Source organism: Sminthopsis crassicaudata, chromosome 4 (genome assembly GCF_048593235.1).
Source record: "Sminthopsis crassicaudata isolate SCR6 chromosome 4, ASM4859323v1, whole genome shotgun sequence".
NCBI classification, from domain to species: domain Eukaryota; kingdom Metazoa; phylum Chordata; class Mammalia; order Dasyuromorphia; family Dasyuridae; genus Sminthopsis; species Sminthopsis crassicaudata.
In genome coordinates this window covers 84,580,802-84,602,805 of record NC_133620.1, presented here as the reverse complement: position 1 = coordinate 84,602,805, position 22,004 = coordinate 84,580,802, and the positions used below count along the sequence as shown (strand labels likewise).

Genomic DNA, 22,004 nt, shown 5'->3' with positions numbered 1-22,004 from the left:
GGAAACTCCAGCAAATTTCACCTTCCCATATTATTTCAAAGACATCAAGTAGGTTCAAGTGAACAGAGTTTAAATTTTTGATATGATATTCATAGTTCTTCATCATTTGACACTGATCTTCTAAGTTATTCTTTTCTTTCATTGTATCCCCACATCTGCATACCCCTTATTTCTATAAGCATTTCTTCCTTACACTTTTATCATGTTGATTTCTGATGAGAAATCTTCATAGGCTTCCCATCATTATCATTACACAATCCTTGATTTGGAGCTGAGAAGACAAACTGTGAAACTCACAAGTTCATTCCTCTCATTTTCATTTCAAGTATACGGACACCAGATTTCAAAAGTCAGCCAACATTAATTAATTAATCACCTAATTTGTGTAGTGTGCTTGATAGTCTAAACAAAACCTGGTGATTTGGGTGATGTTAAATGTGGACTCATGATTTTCTTGGTTCTCCATTAATAATCTAGCTCCGACCAACCTTTACAAGTTCAATTCCCACTGACTCTGAATGAGGGCCCTCACATCCAGCAAGCTTGTCTTTTGATTATTTTTATAAATATCTACCTTTGAGCCTATGATTATTGGATAAAGTCACTGTCCTTCTGATTCTTACAGTCTTAATAATATAATCATTGATTCTATTCTCCATATTGAACTCTGAATTATTGGTGCTTCAAAAAATGAAATCAAATTGAAGATATTTTTAAAATAGTTTTGTTCTTAGGATAATTTCTCAAAGTTTCTCAAAGGAATAATTTTGAATGTTTCAAGCAATGGAATCATTAAACTGTTGAGAATTTGAGAGGACTACTAGAAATAGATCTAGAAAATCCTGAAGGAATCAGTTTCTGATGCAAAAAGTCTAAACATCTACATACGTAGATGCTTGTCTCTGCAATCTTAGTGATATTGAATTCCTTTTTGACTCTTATATAAGATATTACTTTTATGATCTGTGTCTTTTTACTGACTGAGAGCTTCATGTAGAATGTTATCCCTTTTTATACATTCTTCTTATCTTCTTTCAAGTCTTGACTTAAACTGAGACCTGGAAGAAACCATTCCTGGTTTTCCTCAATGCCAGTGTCTTGCCTTTTAGGCATATATTGCTTTTATATCTTTAGCTCTAAGCAAAATACCTTGCACAAAGTAAGTACTTCATAAATCCTTATTGATTTGCTTTGAATTAAGTCTAGTCAAGGAATGGTCTTATTATCCCTTCTAAGAATTCAGATACGTGTCCATTTATTTTCCTCTTGTATTTTGTTATGTGTATCAGAATATGCCCGAACTGTATAACCCGATGTGGCCATCTTTTCTAGCTCTTGTCTCAAAAAACGTATGCCAAATGCCAAGGTCCTTTCAAGATTTTTCCTTTAAGTATTTCCCTTTCTGATAGGCAGAATCATGTCCAGGGAAATGCCTGAAAGAAAGGACATTGGCATTTGGAGATGAAAATGGAGAGGCATTTGAAGATAGTGAAGAGGGAACCCCCAAACTGGAAATCCTTAAAGGAGAAAACCTCCTTCCACTCTGCCTCAGTGAGGGGACTCCACCTCAAGCACAGTTTCATCTTTGTTATCTGGGTGGGGACAGCTCAGTCCCAAAAACCATTGAATTTAATTCAAATTCTAATCCCAGATGAAACCCAGCTATGAGCCAACATGGGACTCCACCCAAGAGCTCCCTTCAGCTTGTAGCCAAAACCCCCATTATAAAAGAGCCAAACTAAAACCCTTTTTTAGCAGAGGTTCCAAACATGCCAGCTATGCTATGCTTCGCATCCCAAGGAGCCTCTGCAAACTGGAATACTGCTTCTGGTGCCCTCTTCTCTTTACTTAACTCCTTTTACTAACTAGACTTTAACTTTTCTTCCAAACTCCATAATAAACCTCTTTTATCAATCTAGGTTTTCAGGTCTGGAAATTCCTTTACAGGGGACTCTTGCACCACCAGAAGGGAATCCCAGAACTCCCTACCCTTGTGATACCACTAGACCACATTTAGACCTTATTTAACTCCCTGACAACCAAAAACCCTAATTTCATTTGGGTACCCCAAATCTAAACCTCATCAATAGTATACATGATGAGAGAAATAAGGCTTGATGGAATTGTTTGAAAAAAATCTGGGAATATAAGTGACTTGAAAGCTCAATATGATTGAGCAATAATTTGTCAGCAAAATGTGATTTTAGGCTGATTTAAGAAAGGCACAATTTCTGTTACTGACAAAGAAGAAAGAAGTGATAGTGCCATTGTATACAGCTTGAGCACTCTTGATCAGTGTGCTCATTTTGTGTCTTATTTTAAGGAAGACCCTGATACAGTAAAAAAAAAAAAAAAAAAATCTAGATGGGATTAATCAGTAATTAGAGTGGTAAATAACCTTTGATGATTAAGAGAAAACATCAATGTGGATATGATGAGATTTGAACCCAGGTCCTCTTTCTACAGAATCAATACTTTTTCCACTACACAATGCAAAAAGACAATTGAGAGCTAAAAAATTACTTCCTCACATGAAGTTTTTAAATCTTGTTTGCTTCTAAATCAGCATTGTTACAGCTTATTCTGATTTAACACAGTGCATTATATTCAAATATTGCTGATTTAAAACATTTTGCAAACTAAAGTCTGTTTATGGCATATGTTCAAAAACAAGCTTAACTTTGAGTGCATATTCCTTGGCGATTTATCCTCTTTGGCATCTTCTGAGATGAGTATCCTTTGCAATATTCATATGCTTCTCTTAACAGGAAAAATATGCAAACAAAATCCCTCTTCTTTACACCAGCAGTTCTTAATTCTTTTAACTTAAAAAAAAAAAAAAAATTCCCCCTATTTTTTTTCCAATTGGGAAGTTATTGTACTGGTAAGCACCAATTTCCAAGTAAACCTGTTGACTACCTTTAACCCTGAAGTAGTTCCTTAAAAAAAAAGTTTTGCATAATTTGAATGAAGAGTGCAATACTGCTTTTAGATTCAAATTAGCCAAGCTGCTCTCATTTAAGTTAGCATGTATCTAAGGAAGGGCTTTCCATTATGCAAAGGGGATGTGGACATGCATATGCAAAAGATCTCACAGAAAATGAATACAGAAAATCTTCCACTTCTTTCACAATAGTTCCTCTAAAAACCATATTAATGAAAATTACCTGTGACTACACACACACACACATTTATTTTCTGCACATTTTTATTTAGTGACAATTCCCTTTCTTAATATTACTAACCTTTGGAACCATTATTGATAGATTTACATACTGAAATATTTTCATAAGGACAGGCATTTGAATTAAGAAACAGGAAGTTGGGAAGGTCTTTTTAAAAGCAACCTAGATCAGAAAATTATTCTTTTGCCATCCTAGAATTCTGAGAGGGAAACAGGTAACATTAAGTTATGAGAGTTATACATTAGAGCATAGAAGTAGGCTGATTAGAGAAGTCAGGAAGATGAAACTGAATAGAGAAAAGAATCAGACAACCCTCAATTATATATATACATTTTCTCTCTGAAATTCAGATTTATTAACTGCCCAAAGTCAATAAAAGATAGTGAAAAGTTCTGAACTGAAATTGAGACTCCCGACTCTGCTCTTTATATTGTAGCATTCTGCCTGCATAGTCATAGAAGTTCTCTGTGCCAGAAAGGTCATATAGCATGCTATAACTACCTTTAGTCTTCACAGTTCAGGAAAATGTAATCAAATTGAAGAAATTCTTAGAAATACAGTGGAAGCAATGAGTTGGCTTAGACCTCTTATTATGTTGAGTACTGAAGTTCAGAATGAGCCAAGGAATATCAAGATATCTTTAGATATCAAGAAGAGCCAAGGAAAACTGTGTGTGTGTGTGTGTGTGTGTGTGTGTGTATACACTTCATTGGGGGAAAACAAATCATTGCTAAATTGATGTGGATAGAATGCTATGCAAGATGAAGAGAAAGCAAAATTACTTAGCTTTTATTTTCTCTGTCAGGAAAGATAATTTGGGACTAAAAGATAGAAAATAAAAAGTAAAATGATTAATACAGAATTAAGGAGATAAGAAGAATCACCACAGCCCTTGTTGATTTTAAGTTTTTAGATCCAAATGAACTGTATCTCAGGATAAAGAAATGACATTTTAAACTGTTGAGCCATTGTTAATGACCTTTGAAAGATTGTAGAGATTATGGAAAGCAGCATAGGACTAGAGAAGGGAAAATATTTCAATAATAATAGTAGTAATAATAACATCAATGGGGTCTCTAAATTACAGACCAATGAACTTGAAGCCAATTCTCAAAAAAAGATATAGAGAATGTTTAAATTGTGGTTATTCAAAATCTAAAGAGGTCAAATTGTTACACTTCTTCCTTTATAATCGTTTTCATATCTTACTCATTTGTCCACTTATACACTTACCATTTCATTTCAGACCCTTATCATTTCTTGCCTAGATTTTTAAAACTGCCTCTTAATTCCTCCTTCCTATAAATTGCTAACAAAGTAATTTTTTCTTAAACACATAGCTGACCATGCAAATTCTGTTGACTTGAGGATAAAACAAAAATACTTTCATTTTCATCTTTTAAAGTCTTAAATGATCTATTCCTGATTGATCAAGCTAGTATCATTAAATATTAATCCTCTCTGCCATACACCCATCCATATACTCTACCCTTCCTTACTCTGCAATTTAAAAAACAAACAACAACAAAAACCTGGCCTTTTCTCTACTTCTCATACATGTTTGGAATGGCCTTTCATTTTATCTCTGCTTTATTGACTCTCCATCTTTATTTAACATACAACCCAAACATCACCTTTTATATGGGATCTTTTAAGATTATCCCAATTGCTTGTATTTTCTCTTCAAATTACCATATATTTAACTTGTTATTACTCATTTATTTAGTCATATCTGACTTCCTAACCTCATGGGCCATCATAGAACACCTCTCCATTGTCTCCTAAGGACTGTTTAAACTCATGCTCATTGTTTCTATGCATTCTCTGCTTTCTCCTTTTCCTTTTGCCTTCAGTCTTTCCCAACAGCAGTAATTTTCCAATAAATCCTGTTTTCTCATTGTGTGGCCAAAGTATTTAAGCTTCACCTCCAGTACTTATCATTCCAATGAATAGCCTGAATTAATTTATTTAAGTATTGATTGATTTGATCTCCTTACTATTCAAGGGACTCTCAAAAGTCTTCTCCAGCACCATAGTACAAAAGCTGATTATGTGATGCTCAATTTTCCTTTTAGTCCAACCCTCACAGCCATAAATTATTACTGGAAAAACTACACTTCTAATTAAACAGACCTTTGTCGGCAAACTGATATTTCTGCTTTTTAGATTTGCCATAGTTTTCCTTCCAAAGAACAAGCAGCTTTCAATTTCATAGTTACAGTCATCATCTGCAGTCATCTTTGAGCCCAAAAATACAATCCAAAACTGCTTCCCTTCTATTTCCCTTCCACTATTTCTTTTCCTTCTATTTGCCAGAAAGTAATAAGACCAGTTGCCATGTTCTTACCTTTTTTTAATGTTAACGTTTAAGCCAGCTTTTACATACTTCTCTTTTACAATAATCAAAATGTTTCTCAATTCTCCTGTACTTTTTGCCATCAGAGTGGTATCATTTGCATATCTGAGATTGCTGATATTTCTCCTGCCAACCCTTCCTTCTAGCTTTTGATTTATCCAGATTGGCATTTTGCATGATATACTCTATGTATAAGTTAAATAATTAAGGTGACAATATATAGCCTTGTTCTTCTTTCTCAATCTTAAATCAATCAATCAGTTGTTCCATGTTTACTTCTATTACTTCTTCACCCAAATGCAAAGTTCCTCAGGAAACAAATAAGATTTTGCCATATTTTACTGTGATTCACACAGTCAAAGGCTTTTCAATAGTCAATGAAGCAGAACTATTTTTTCCTGGAATTCTCTTGATTTTTCTAAAATCCAGTGATTGTTTCACATATTTCTGAAGTCTAGCTTACAGGATCTTAAACATAACTTTGCTGGCATATAAAATGAACATAGCTATTTGGTAATTTGAATGTTTCTCGGAATTTCCCTCTTTTGGGAGTGAAACGTAAACCTATCTCTTCCAGGTTAGTGGCTACTGCTAAATTTCCCAAATTTGCTAGCATAATGAGTGTAGCACTTTAACATCATTATCTTTGAGGATTTTAAATAGCTCAAATGGAATTCAACTTGCCTTATTGTTAGCAATTCTTCCCTAATGCAATTTGACTTCATTGTTCAGGGTGTATGGTTCTGGGTCAGTAACCATATCATTATGATAAACATCAGCAGTTGGAACACAGATACATGATATTGTAATGTTTAATGATTTGCCTTGGATTCAAACAGATATCATTCTTTTATTTTTGAATTCAATATCATAGTACTGCTTCCTCTCCCCCCCATGCTCTTTATTAATAGTGAGGATCATTCCATTTGTTCTAAGGGATGTGATGATATATGTAATGATCACCTGAATAAATTCCCTCATTCCCATACATTTAAGATGTAAAAATTTAATTTTTCCATCTTTTCTTTGGAAACATCTACCTTACCTTGGTTCATAGGTTCATAGATTTTACATTTGAGTTCCTATGCAATTGATCATTATAGTATTGGACTTTCCTTTTGTCACCGAATACATCTGCAGTGGAGCTTCCTTTTTGTTTTGACATGGCTATTTTTTTTTTTTTCCTTTCTAGAAGGTTTTGTAGTTGTCCTTTTCTCTTCCCCAATAACATATTGAACACATTCCAACCTCAGGGGTTTATCTTTTGTGTTATTGATTTTATCATTTTAACACTGTCCATGGGTTTTTCTTGGCAAAGATTCAGGAGTAGTTTGTAATTTCCTTTTCCAGTTGATGATGTTTGGTCAAAAGACTTCACTATAACCCTTTCCATTTTGGGAAACTTTGCATAGCATAACTCATACTTTCATTGAGCTATGCAACCCACTTTACAACAAAAAAAAGTGATTCAGGAAGGAATATATTTAAGTACTTTATATTTACTTAGATTAACTTCATTTTTCATTTATTGTGTAGCTACATACATATACAGATGCATACATATAAACATATGTGTATCGCTGTGCCTACATATATACAGATAAATTTGCATATGAATATGCACGTTTTTGTACACATATGCATATATATGCATATATATATATATATATATATATACACACACACACACACACACACACACACACACGTATATATATGCTATGTATGTATGTTGGTTCTTGCCTCCCCCAACAGAATTTAATGCCTCCATGAGTTGTTAGCATTTGTTTTTTATTATAGCCTCAACACTTAGCAAAGCACCTAACACATAGTAGTTTTTTAGGAAAAACTTGATTGATCATGTGCATTTTTTTAATCCAAATAAAATCAGGCTTCTTTAGGAATAAGACTCCAGCTTGTACTCATTTTGTGGTACTACGCAGCTTTATAGGCATGACCCATAACCAGCAAATTTTTTATTTGAGATAAGGCCAGGCTGACAGGGATTTTGCAAGATGCCATAGATGTACAAAAGGATATCTGCATTACTTTGACATTTCCAACTTGATACAAGCATGAACTAATGATAAATACATCTGATGGAGATACAAGAGATGACAAGTACAAAGACAAGACAGAGAATGTACCACTAGCGTAAGAACCAGACTTGGGAAGAATAATAAAAATTCAGGCTCATAGTGTTAGAAGTAATGCTAGAAAAGGGATCCTCTGGGATCAGGCAGTCAGTAGGGCAGGAAGGGGGGAAAGCCCCCAGGTTCTAGGGTCTAAGCTGGACATGGAGATAAGAAAGAGGGGAGTATGGGTGTATCAGACCAAAGATATGGCTATAGAATGTCCAATCAAGAAAGCAACTATAGGAAAGAAACTCCAGGACACTAAGTTATTTATTATGTGACAAAATATTCATAGCCTTATCCTATTTATGGCTGTGTTTAAAGAAGGCACATAGTAGTTAGACTTGTAAATATTTGCTAAATAGATGGAATAAGATAATACTTTTTGAAAAAAAGACACAAGAATAATAAGAGATTATATCAGTAGTAGTTTGCTGCTAGTAGTCAAGATTGATCTTTTGTCATGACTTTTACTTTCTAATCTGTGGATTCCCCTGTATTACATAAATTTTGATTTCCTCATATGGAATAAGAGACTTTAAAAAGCTAGGTTACTTTGCTTTAGCTTTTTATGAGTAACTTGTATTTTTATGTAACTGCCAAATTATCTATTCTGCTACTGACAATCATTTATATTTGGGTTCATATGGGGTTTCATAATTTCTACCTGTGGTATGACAGCTATTCTTTAAGTAGAGTATAAAAGTCAATTTTTTTTCTTCTCTTTGTTGATGATTACTTTTCTCTTGGGTCTGATAAAGTAATGGTTTAAAATAATTTTCAATGTATCATTCAATGTTTTTTCTTCAGCTAAATGTGGAAAAATTATCATAAAAATTGTTCAGAAACCCCAAAAAGTCAAAATGGTTTTACTTTTCAGCAAGGTTTTTTTTTAATCATATGAAAAGAGAGAAGTGAAAAACTTTTCATTTTGTCCTCATACCTAATCTGTCACCAACTTATTCCAATTTTGAAACATGCTTATTGTATCTTGGTCCCAATAGTCATAAATCTAGTTTCCATCTATAATCCAGCTTCTGGTCTTTCCTTTCTAAATAGTAAACAAATAGTAATATGGTAATTTCAGAGGGATTACACTAAAATTAAGGAGGAATGGGAAAGATTTTTTTGCCAGATGTCAGAATTATTAGTTGTCTCTTTAGTAAAATTTAATTTACTAATCATGAACTTTAGTTTCCTTCACCTTTACCAGATTATTTAATTCTATCTATCTTTTTAAAAACAAATATATAATTTCCTTTTTTTGTCTAAATTCTCTTTGTATCTTTTCTATTTTATTGGTCATGTCTCTTCCATAACTTTTCCAATTTTTTTTTTTTTTGCTGTTGGCTCTTTTAAAATTTTACTACAGACTCACCTTCTCCTGCCCTATTTGGTCAAATAGTTGTTTTCCCCTATCTTTTTTATACTTATTGAGTCTAGTTTTGGGAATGTTAAGAACAATACATAATAACACTTGATCAATGAGCCCATAAAAGAAGACCAAAACAACATCATCAATGCTATGAAATGACAATTATTTTTTGAAGTGTTCTTAATAAGCTTTGTAGTTTTTCAGCTTTTTATGACATTGGGCTCAAAATCATTATTTTTTTTTTTCAGAATAGCTTTTGGAATCAGTTCACTGATTACACACAGAAACACAGACAAACATGAACACATAGTTTCATTACTTTATAGTCAAATCTCATTTTGGAGCCAAATGCTATTTAATATGTAACATGAACCCCTCATCTAATTCAATAAGCTAGATACTGACTTTTGGCTGTTTTTACTAATCATATCTATTCTCAGAGGGCAAAGGATGTGTGACCACTAAGGATATTCAGAAGAATGTGACAAAAGCTTTGACAGTAATTCCAAAAGTGCTTTGAAATATGACAGTATCATTTGAACTATATATTCTCCCAAAGTAACTACTTTGAAGTGGTTGAATCCCATTTGGATATCTAAACTTTAGTATGTCTGTTTAAAAGACAGTTATATTATTCCTATTTGTTAAAAGATTAATTCTTTGTAAAAAGAAAAGAAAACATGCTATCACAGAGCTTGTGATCAGTACAAATGGTTTTGAAAAGAGTTGTTAGAAGTAAAATGGATCATGAAATAACTAAAATTTATAGAATACCTTTGTATTTTCTCTTACATTGTTATCTTGATAATTTTGCTATTCCTTTTGTTCTTATTTCCAAAGTGATTGCAATAACAGTAAACTAACACCTATATAGCACTTAATATGTGCCAGGCATTTTAACAAGTACTTTATAATTATTATCTCATTTGATCCTCACAACAACCTTAGGAGACTGATGCTATTATTATACTCATTTTCCAGTTGATAAAATTGAGGAAAACATTGGTTAAGTGATCTGCTTAGGGTTACATATCTAAGAAGTGTCTGAAAGTAGATTTGTATTCAGTTTTTCCTGACAATTGTCACTTCCACCAAAATGTAAAATGGCCTATGAGGTCCATTAAAAAATATAGTATAGTGCTTTCAGCTTTGTGTATTATTGAAATATAACCAGCATCTATATTTATATATGCACACATGTTTTTTCTAGCATATTATCTTTAAAGATTCAAAAAACTGAGTTCAAATTATAATCCTAGCTCTGCTACTTTGTAGCTGCATGTCCCTGATCAGACAGTTTAAAATGTGGTACTTCCATTTTCTTATATATCATGTATAATATCAACATTATACATAATATTTTATATGATATTTATGGAACAACCAGATGGCACAGTGGACAGAGTTCCAGAGTTGGAGTTAGGAAGACCTGGGTTCAAATTTGGTTTCCTATGCTTATTGTGTGACAAATATATAAATATATATTTATATTAACTCTCTCTATATGGGTCATGTAATTAGTAAGTATATATACACACACACAGAGATATATATAGATATATCGATATATATATAGATATATATAGACATATATATATATATGTCTATATATATCTATATATATATCGATATATCTATAGATAGATATATATAGACATATATATATATGTCTATATATATCTATCTATAGATATATCGATATATCTATATATATATCTCTGTGTGTGTGTGTGTATGTGAATGCTTTTTCTCTTCTCTTTTCTCCCAAATAGTAATAGTCATATTTATACTAGGCATTAATAAAGTTGTTGCAGAGAAATTTTTTAAAAACTTAAGATACTATATATTTGCTATTAATCTTCTTGTTGATGTTAATGCTATTATTATTATATTAGAAATAGTGTAATTTAACAAATGAGAGTTAAAGATACCAACTTTGTATTTACTTATCTAAAGGCATGTTGGATTTCTTCAATATCATATAAACTTTTTGAAAGCAGCAATTGTTTTATTTCTGCCTTGGTATCACTAATAGGTCTAGCACAAATTAGCTTTTTTAATTAGTGTATGTAGAAATTAATGGAAAGGCAAGATAAATAAAAACCTTAATATACCTGGAAGTAACATCAGACACTTGAGCACAATGGGAGCACTTTACCAGATCTGCATGAAATTATGATTTTTTTTCCATTCTATATTCAAATGAAATTGGGATGTGAGAACTAATCTCAGGTGTGTGTGTGTGGTGTGTGTGTGTGTGTGTGTGTGTGTGTGTGTGTGTGTGTGTGTGTGTGTGTGTGTGTTTTGCCAATCAGATCAAGAATTACCACAGTTCATGGTTATTTATAGAGAGTGTTGTTTTAGTTTTAATAGTTTAGTCCTTGCTTATGTGCCAGAAATGCATCACTAAATGACATTTTATTGATTTTACAGATGAGAAAATGAGGCACAAAAATCTTACAAAACACTGAAAACAATGATACCATAACCTAAATATAACTCAGGATAATTTGATCATTTCTACTACATTATTATTATAACAGTTTCTTCTAACTCAATTTACTGAAACTGATTTTTTTTAATTTGTAAAACTGGCTGGATGAAGCCCCTTGATCAATATAAGGTCAGTTATCTAGCTGAATTGAACATCCAAAAAAAACTCATCTTCTCATCTCGATTTTGACTTGGTTGCTTTTCTCTATACATAAGCTTTTAATAAATACCAGAGAATTGTCAGAAGAGAAAATTTGTAGGTTGGTTTATGAGAGGAGGAAAATATCTGATAGACTACAAAGAGAAAGGATAGGTAAATATGTCTTAAAATCTTCAAATTCCTATGAAAGATTACTTATGTGTAATCTTGTAATTCAATTTAGAAAAATCAATAACAACCCAAAATGAATGAAAAGTATGATTATTTCAAATACACCCAGTTCTTTGGTTTTGTTGAAATTTGGCACATTCTAAGAAATACAATTTTATTTTTGAAAGCATTCCAAAAAACATTACAATCAATTATCGTTGACTAAAGCCATAAAAGAAATTATAACCGAGGAACAACAATAACGAAATCCTGGCTGCTTCTGCAATGCTGCTGTGCTCTGCCTGCTACTTGGACCCTGTACTTTGTCCTAAATGTAGGAGCCTATCTTCTGTTTGGTGAAAAAATTTACTATATCCAGATGTCCCAATCTACCCCAATTCAATCTACCCACATTCTTGCCATGTTGTATAAAGCATACACATCATTCCCCATCCCACATTTTTTCTCTTGGAAGACACCATCATTTTTAGAAAGGTGTTATTTAATTTCCTTGTGAGTCTACTTACCACACTTGTGACTTTTCAGATCAAAACACCTTTTCCCAAGTACAACTTCCTTATATATGTTGTCTAATCCTATTAGAATTAGATAATTTCATTTTTTTCCTATCTCTATGCCCAGTATGTAGCATGGGAACTAGTTTGGAGTAAATGCTCAAGTAAATTAAGTTGACAAACAAACAACAACAACAAAAAAGATGTATTTGTTTGATTTTCTAAGAAATGATTATGCATTTTGGAAAAATGATATAATAAAGATCTGGGTTTTATAATAATTTTTTTTGGAAGGAGGAAGTTGAATACTGTTAGATAATCACAATTCTGACATCTAATGGAGGTCATTTACTTTTATAAAAAGAAATAGCTTTTTTTGACATGCTACTGGATTTTTTCATATATCCTATTCAACATTATGGAATTTAAGCTGACCAGAATAAACTTTATAAGGACTAAAAAGTCTTTGTTTTAAAGCAATATAATAAGTAGGATGTCTTAATAGTTGGTTTTAAAGCTATTTGATAAGTAATATGCTAATCAACTAAAAATGGTAACTTTTTAATTTTCCAGAATTTATTTATTCTTAAATGGGAAGTACGAAATGAGTATTAAAATGCAATAAGTTTTGTTATTTTTCCCCTTCTTGTTTGCCTCTTTACTACTCTTGCCATTTGCATCTGTTTTGCCATATCTGGGTCAGACTAATAAAATATGCTGGAATCACTGATAGTTAGCTAGAATCTTAAACTAATGAGGATAACTACCAGTAGAACAACTCTTGATGAGACCTGATGAGATTACATTAGCTGATACCCTATAGTCTATTGGGGCTTTCTATTAATTTCTATGTTCAATTCTAATCTAATCATATTGATGCCCTCTTTTAGCACAATGTATGTAAGAGGAGCAGCATGCTGCTATATAGATAGATGGCCAAATCTGGAATCAGGTGACTGGATTTGAATGCCAGCTCTGCCACTTAAATATCTTGGTGAATTTGAGCTAGTCTTTTTATTTTTCTGGCTTTCAGTTTAATTATTTGTGAGCTAGATGACCTTATAAGTTTTTTCCAATTTTAAAATCAATGATCCTTTATCACTAAGGAGCATAAGTCTTAGACTTAATTGTGCAATGAATAGAATTCTAGATTTAGATTTCGGAATTCAAAATAATCCTCAGGTATTTACTATCTGTATGACTCTGGACAAGTCATTTTACCTAATTTTGCCTCAGTTTTTTTTTTTTTTTTTAGAAAGTATAGCTTATAATAGGTATAGCTTATAATAGGTCCCAGTTCTCAGGGTAGGACTGCCAATAGAATGAGAATATTTGTAAACCACTTTGTATATCAAAAAGTGCTTAAATGCTAACTACCACAATTATTTTTATTAAAATTGAATATTCTCAACACTTTTGGATGGAATGGATGAATGTTTAAGGAGGGATTAATTGAATTTCCTATGGTCAAATAAGTGATAGTACTAAAATTAAATCAAGTCTTCCTATTTAGTGATCAGCTTGCTTTCTTGATCTGAGAAAACTATTATTCATTTTCTGATCATTAAACAATCATGTTCAATCTATGTGCATTCATACTAGTAGATGACTGGATAATCAAATTTTCTTAATAACTATTCCCTAGTTCTTATCTGTTTGCTTCTAAAGACTTAAAATACATAATGGTCATTTAATGAATATGGGTTCATAGTGGCTTTCTTTTAGATGAACTAAAAATGCTTTAAGTTGATCATAGCTTTTTGCTACATGTAAGTGAAACTAAGATTTTTTTTTTGACTATACTTTTATTTTTACCTCTTTGGGGGCATCAGGTTGTATGAATTCAGAATAAATCATCCTGGCTTTAGAAGCAATTTTTTCTGCAGATTCAGTTTTTTTGTAATCTTCACAGGCCAGCCAGAATTCAACATTCTCTTCACTAAATTCTGACTTCAGAAATGTTCTAAAAGCATCTAGACCAGCTGTGGAAAAAAATAAAATAAGAAAAAGTATTATAAAATCTATAAAATAATATTTTCAAATGTATGTTATGTTATAAACACTTATCCACTTCTCTAAACATAAGGTTTTAATAGTTTCCCTTTTATTTGCCAGCTGATCACATTTAAATAACTAATTATAAATATGATTATTTAACATTTATATAATGGAACTGTTGCAAAATGGACAAAAGAACTAATTTTGGATGAAGATGATCTTAGTTCAAATCCTGTATTTGATCCACACAAGCTGGGTACACATGGCCAAATCCCTTTTCCACTGATATAGTCATTTCCTGAAACTATACAGATGACTTTGTAATATGCTCTGGCAGAAGAAGTTTACTTTGTGGGAGTTTCCTACACTAATGAAATCCATGGCCAATGCCAAATTCAACCCAATACAACCAAACAAAATTTATTTTCATTAATACTTTCTTTAAGGATCTCCATTATTTATTTATTGCTAATCTAAAATCCTATCTTATAAGTCTTAAACATTGTGAGTATGACCTAGTTGAGATTCTTTACAAACCCTGTCCTAAAATGAAGCCTTTACAATTCTTGGGATTACAAAGATAGAAATAGACAGCTAGCAACGTAAATGCTTTTAAGAACTACAGTGCTAATCCTAATCTGAGGAAACAGAATATATCATATCTTGAAAATATATGAATTTTGTGACAGTCTTCTATTTCCTTATATAACTAAACTATTAAGGTTAAAGTATTGTTATTAATGGATGATAATGAAAATCTAACCGGATCATAGGATATCTTGGGCATAGTGCTAGAAAAGACCTCATATTCAATCTAATTCAACTCTCTCATTTTACAGTTGAAGTGACTTAGGTATTGAATGTCTTCGTCTTGCTTAAGATGATTCCAAAGGACAATTAAATTAGATAACAAAATATAGATATCTGGGTGGTCTTCATGTGTGTTGCCAGATAAAGGCAGTGCTCTAATGGTATCTCTTTATATTTAACAAATTATAATTCTTTTCAGTGGTATCCTAAGTCTTACGTACAAAACAACAGATTTAACTATGGATTAATTACTTCTCCCAGAAAAACACTCCTAAAATCCTATCTAGTTAGTTATATGTATAAACTACCTGTGGCCTCAGAATATTACATTTTTAATTTTCAAAATTAGTTGGACATAGAACCACAAAGTTGAAAGAAAATCAGAAGAAAGAAAAAAGCAATGAGGGAAAGAAGAAAATTATAAATGAGTACAGATTACAGAGGAGGTGTCATGGAATGTTAAGATGAAAGCTACAAGACAGAGAATAAAAACAATACAGGGAAAAGGAAAAAGAATAGGATATGAAGAGGAATATAAGATATATAATATAACAAAGGTTTAAAGTTGCATAATGTTTTAAGTTTCATGATGTTCTTTATGTATATTATTTTATTTGATTGTTACAACCGTTCTGAGGCATTATCATCCTTCTCTTCATTAATACAGCCACAGGTCCTCATTTTTTTTTTTTTTTTTGTGGTTTAATTATAATAGCCTCATACTTTGTATTTCTCTCTCAAGTTTCTAATAATTCCATATAATGTTCTATACAAAGATGCCAAAGTCATTTTAAAATGTAGAATTGGCCATGTGACTTCACTACTTTATCAAATCTAATGGTTATCTTTTGCCTCTGAAATAAAAACATCCATCTGTGTTTAGGTTTTATAGTCCCTCACAATATGTATCCAACTTAAATTTCTGACATGATTAGCTTTCACTCTCCCTCTCACATTCTGTGATCCATTCAAAATAGTCTTCTCTCTTTTCTTTATACACAGTGTTGTCTTGTTTCTCTATTTTTACATAACTGGGAATGCATTCCTTCCTTGTCTTAACGTCATAAAATAAGAATCCCTCTCTCCATTTAAGATATAGCCCAAGTGTTGTCTTCTACATGAAGATTTTTCTGCATTTTCCAACTACTAATATCCTTACCAAATTAATTCAAATATATATACAATTGGTGATATGGAATTGAAGATTAGTGGAGTGGCGATGGCTGGATATATACCCACATACACACATAAATGTACACATATGGTTACACATATATGCATGTGACAAACCTGGTAAATCATAGAAGTGATTGTAATACCATGTGGACTTCTGAGGTTATCAAGAGTGTAGAGGGAGAAGAAAATGCCTATGTCTAGGTAAATCATGTGACTATGCTGTCACAAAAACCCAGAAAGGAGAGAATATATAGGAAGAGAGGATAGTCAACATCATTAAATGCAATGAAAAGAGATAAGAAAGATAAGGACTGAGCAAACTATAATTTGGAGAGATAAGTTTCAGTTGAGTTATGAACTCCGAAGTCAGACTAAAAAAGGATTTAGTAGTAGAGGAGATGAAGTGGAATAGCTAATTGTAGATTGATTTTTCCAAGTAATTTTCCTGAGAAAGGAAGAAAAGATATACTGGACTGAAGTAGTGGTGCGATCTAATGGAGATTGATTTTAGAGAGATACATTGGAATATATTTAAAGATAGCAAGGAAAGAAACATTTTGATAGGAATATTTGGGAGGGAGCATGATTGAAAATTCAATATGATGGAAAAAACTGAATGGAATCAGGTGCTCTTGGGAGAGGGATTAGTCTCAGTGAGAAGGACAGCTCATTGTCAAAGACTGAGGAAAAGAAGGAAGGAGTTGGAGATGATGTCAAAGAATTTTAATATGAAAATAACAGGATAGGAAGCTCAAGTCTAATGGCTTTAATTTTCTCAGCACAATAAAAGGCAAAAGATGGGGGAAGAGAATATATGGAAGGTTTGAAGAAGGAATTGCTTTGGAGAATGAAATAATGAATCAAGGCCTGCTTTGTCATATGGCATGGCTATTAAATAGTATAGCTAGAATTTGAATCCATGTCTTCCAACTCAAAGTCCAGTGCATATATGTACATGCACACACACACACACACACATATATATATATGTGTGTATCTATTTTTATACATAAGTACAGAGTATTGGTTTGTTGAATATACTATTACACCTGTCCTTATTCTGTCATTCATAAACTTGATTTTTGAAAAAAAAAATTGTGATAGTTATACTTCAATGTAACTGTCTACCTTTAAAAATAGCTTATGTCTTACTTTATGCATTAAAATTATTCTAAGAAGTCTTCATTATATTATCAAAGGTGTCCATCACACATCGACAGACACACACACAACATGCACACACACATATGTATGGACACATATATAGTGTTAAGAGTTTATAATTTGCACAGAAGATGCAATATATTGTAGTATATAGAGAACTAGTTTTGGTAAAGGCCTGTGTTTAAAATCTTTAAATCTTTCCTATTGACAACTGCTAGATGTCTCACCCTAGGCAAATCAGGCTTTGTGATTTCAGACTTCTTAGGTCAAATCTGCTAACCCAAGACAATTTTGATATGCTTTTTGGATGCAATTTGCTTTAATGATGGGGATTCCCATATGATAAAGTAACCATGATGATGATGTAGCTCAAAAGGCAGCCTGTTCTATCTAGAATTATTTCTATTTAGATAAAACTGTGCATCAACAACTTGATCTTACCTTTGTTGGCTAATAAAGTATCCATGGACTCGGACCAGGCCATTGTGTTTGTGGGCGTTGACCTGTGGAAACAACATCTACCCTTGAAAATAGCATTGTGATCTTTTGCCTTTACAAACTATAGTCATCTTGATGCTCTGTATATACTTCTTTAAAGAAAACCTTAGTGAGTTTTAGATAAATAACTTTTAGCATTTCAATATAAATCCAATAGTGAAAGGTCAATAAAAATTATATAACCATTCTTTTCCAGTGTGAAGCTAATCTCAGAGCACCTAAAAGTATAATGTAATTTGGCATTGGAAACTTCTTTATTAATCTAGCAGACAGTAGTAATAATGTTTTCCATTGGTTCAACTAGAACAGAGCACAAGAGAGATATTATTCATTGTTCTTCTGTAGGGGAGTACTGAATTACTTCTTAACTATGAATGGATTAACCATCAATTTATGTGACACTGCTATTCTGCCACAGAAAAAATATCCAAAGGCTTTTCATGATAGCAATAATGATAAATGGACTTTTTTCCGATATTTTTGAGTATAAAAATTGACTTGTTTCACAATTTTTCTTCTCCATGAGGTTTTGATTAAGAGTTTCAAGAAAGTAATAGTCTTGAAAATGCCTGTCTGTTTCCAGTATCCTGAAAATTCCTGTCTATTCTTCTTCAGGACCCCAACCCTAAGACAAGAGTAATATATAGTGATATAGTATGTTCCAAATTTTGGGCTAATTTAGCTGTGTCTCTTGTTTTAGAGGGTGAACTCTTCTGATATATACATACATATGTACATATGTGTACATATGTACATATGTATGTATTTAGGAACAAGAAATTTTGAGATATGGACTTTTTCATGCATTTATCCCTTAACCAATATAGAATTCCCAGTCATTACCAAAAAGTATATGCCACAAGGAAGAAGTATGATACTTTGTTTGGCAGGATGACTTTATTTTGAAAAGCAGTGATGTTGTACAATTTAAACTTTCAAAATGAGAATTAAAGAATTTGAAATATGCTTTTAAATGAAATTAACTCACATTTCTATTGTTATCATTCCCATAGAAATATCTTAAATTAACCATATAATATGTTTCCAAGTTGTTTGTTTTTCCTTTCTGTTTTCTGACTTAAGAATATCTTTATGGAATTAAATGGCATTAAATTAGTTCTCGCCCTCAGCAGCAATGATACCCCTATCTCTCATAGGTAATTAACAAAGGAAATATTTTTGATGATCTACCTAACTAGTTACCAATTTCTCTTTCTGCCTTCCATTTTCTCATTCTGCAATTTTAATGGCTTAATGCTTCAGGGAGTCTGAATTTCTTCTATGTGGGCACTCTTTCCTTTCTGTAGAGAGTTGGTGATATGATATATAATATTATACACGGTTTGTTAGTTTTACTTAAATGGATTTCTTTCTTGCAAGGGAGGATTCAATGGGGAAATGATCATTAAGGAGAACTGATGGATGCAATAAAGGGGAGGGCCTTGTTCAGACTTGTGATTTCATTGGGATACATAGTAGAATGTAGAACTACCTTTTTCTTTGAGGAGAGAGTCCCAAAAGGCAGAATAGCAACTATTTTGTAATTTAGAATCTTAGATAGTTGTCTTGGTTGAGAAAAATAATATTTCAAAAAGTGTACTATATTACAAAAATCAGCCAAGTGGTCTAGAGTATTATTTAGAGAAAGAGGGGGGTTATATGAAAAGTGAATAAATAGGATTAAGTGACATTTTTGTAATTTTCTTTGTACTTAGATGCTCTGGCCTCAAGAAACAAAACTTGGATTATTTTTACAATTTGTCTAGCATGATGCAATCTGCTAGATATTAGAATCTATTGCCATGAGAATGTAGCATCTCTTTGAGGTCATGATAAAGGCAAATAGGATGTTGATTCTTTATAAGTTCAGCATGTTTCTATGTTTTATCTTGACATGTGGGTATTTTAAACCATGATATTATTTTCTATTTCTGTGAAAACATAGGATACAACATAGATCATTAAATTATTATTAACATGGCAATATGATTGATAATATCATTGGTATAATCTCCTGATATAATTGAACTCTCCTGTAACTTAGTAATATAGTGGTTTAATTTTTACAGTGTTTGAAATAAATTTTATTACCATTTATTAATTTCTAAATAATTCTTAGTTTCTAATTTTACCCTTGGTTTCTTAGTAGTTTGATAATTATGTTTCATCAGTTTATGCATAAGTAAAAATAGGTCAGTGAATCCCTCATTTGAAGTAGAATCAATACATACCATGATACAATTTGGGAAGGGGGGTAGCTTTGAGAACAAGACTTTGTTTCAAAGTTTAGCTCTCTCACTACTTCTATAACAAATATATTAATAAAATTTGCATACATCTGAATTTGAAAAATTTAACCTTCAAAGTTTCTGTGGGTAAATGGCATGTAAACTTAATTCCCACTTTGTTAGCTCCTTCCTTCTTTATATTATTTGAAATCTATCTTATTTCCTGTTGAATGAAATATATGAGTATAATGTCAAATTTTTACACTGTATTCAGGTGTCTGTCTGGAGTCAAACACATACCAGAAATATGTTATGAGTGCATGATTAATTTCCTTTAAATATTCTTAATTTTTATAAATTCCACAAAACCTATCAATATTCCCACTTTTGTCTCCAATAAAGAATCATGCCTGTTTTCTCTATATAACTATAGGGACAAGTTACTTAACCATTCTGTTAGTCAATTTCCTCAATGCTAAGCAAATGGAGATCATATTAGTATTTATCTCAAAATGTTGAGTGAGGATAAAATTATTTCATGCATATTAAGTATTTTACAAATATTATTAAGTTTATCCTCCTTTTTCAACAGAGTTTAAATAGATATGTTCTTTTGTCAAGTTCCTATCTTAGTATCTTTGTATTTAATATCATAAATTTATATACATATATAATTTAATATCTTGTACTATGAACCACACACACACACACACATATGTATGTATCTATATCTATATCTATATATCTATATCTATATCTATCTATCTATCTATCTATCTAGATAGATAGATAGATATGCAAAGCTGTAGATTGCTGATATTTTGTTAAAATGCCATATCTAACAACTTTGCCAGTTCACTCTGTACTAGAGAATGAAAAACCTAATCCAGGTCTCTTTTAGGAGATAACTTGTATTTAAGGAGAAGACCATTCCCTCCTTTTGAACAGATAATACTTATTTTAAAATTCCAAAGTTAAAATGCATACTACAAGGCATAATTTGGATAATTATGCATAATAGATAACTAATGCATATAATATATTCTATAATTTTTGTTTAAGTTAAAATCCATAAGGAAAACATATAGCTGAAATGATGAGCTTAAGTATCTGATTCTAGATTTGTTAAATTTGAACTAACTCAAGATTTCTGGCATTTTTTAAGAAAGAGGAAGAAAATAGGGAAATAAAACAGGAAAGAACAAATAGAGAGATGATGATAATTAGCATATTTGTCATGAACAAGAAAAAAATGTCCACCCAGACTCATCAAAAAGTCAAGTGTTTCATTCTGTACATAATCTAAGATAAAAATAACTTTAAACAACTCACTTCACTGGCATTTTTCGTTCCACTGACTGACTGTCGCAGATGATGCAGAATGTCTTTTTTTGACTGATCTTCAAGCTGAAGGTAACATGACAGCAGGAACATATCAATTAGTATGCAAATACTTGGTCACTGGGTTACAAATTAACATTGCTTAAATCATATTTTTCTGGTCTGTTTCAGTTTCTGTTTGAGAAGGTTCAACAGGTTATTTTTTTCATTGGTCAACACATTTCAACCTTCTGAATAGCAGAATAACAATGTAAACAAATAAGTCAGTTCTATAAATTCCAGGACATAGCTTAAATATGCTTCTACAATACAGTTTATATTGAATACACTTTCACATGAAGTCAAATCATCGCAGAAAATTTCATTTGGAGTTTTAATATTCACAGCTTGGTTTTTACACTTTCACCTATAGCAGTCTAA

At 31.8% G+C, this 22,004-nt stretch overlaps 1 protein-coding gene across 1 annotated transcript in view; it reads right to left on the bottom strand.

The window, feature by feature from the left end:
- Positions 1–21,586, bottom strand: part of RGS21 (regulator of G protein signaling 21) — a 29,079-nt gene extending 7,493 nt beyond the window's left edge. Inside the window, exons 1-3 of the mRNA XM_074264678.1 lie at positions 21,576–21,586; positions 17,959–18,035; positions 14,185–14,351 (exon numbers count right to left, since the gene is read on the bottom strand). Of these exons, the coding sequence (XP_074120779.1) occupies positions 14,185–14,351; positions 17,959–18,035; positions 21,576–21,586 (255 nt within the window). The remainder of the gene's footprint in view (positions 1–14,184; positions 14,352–17,958; positions 18,036–21,575) is intronic.
- Positions 21,587–22,004: the final 418 nt, after the last annotated feature.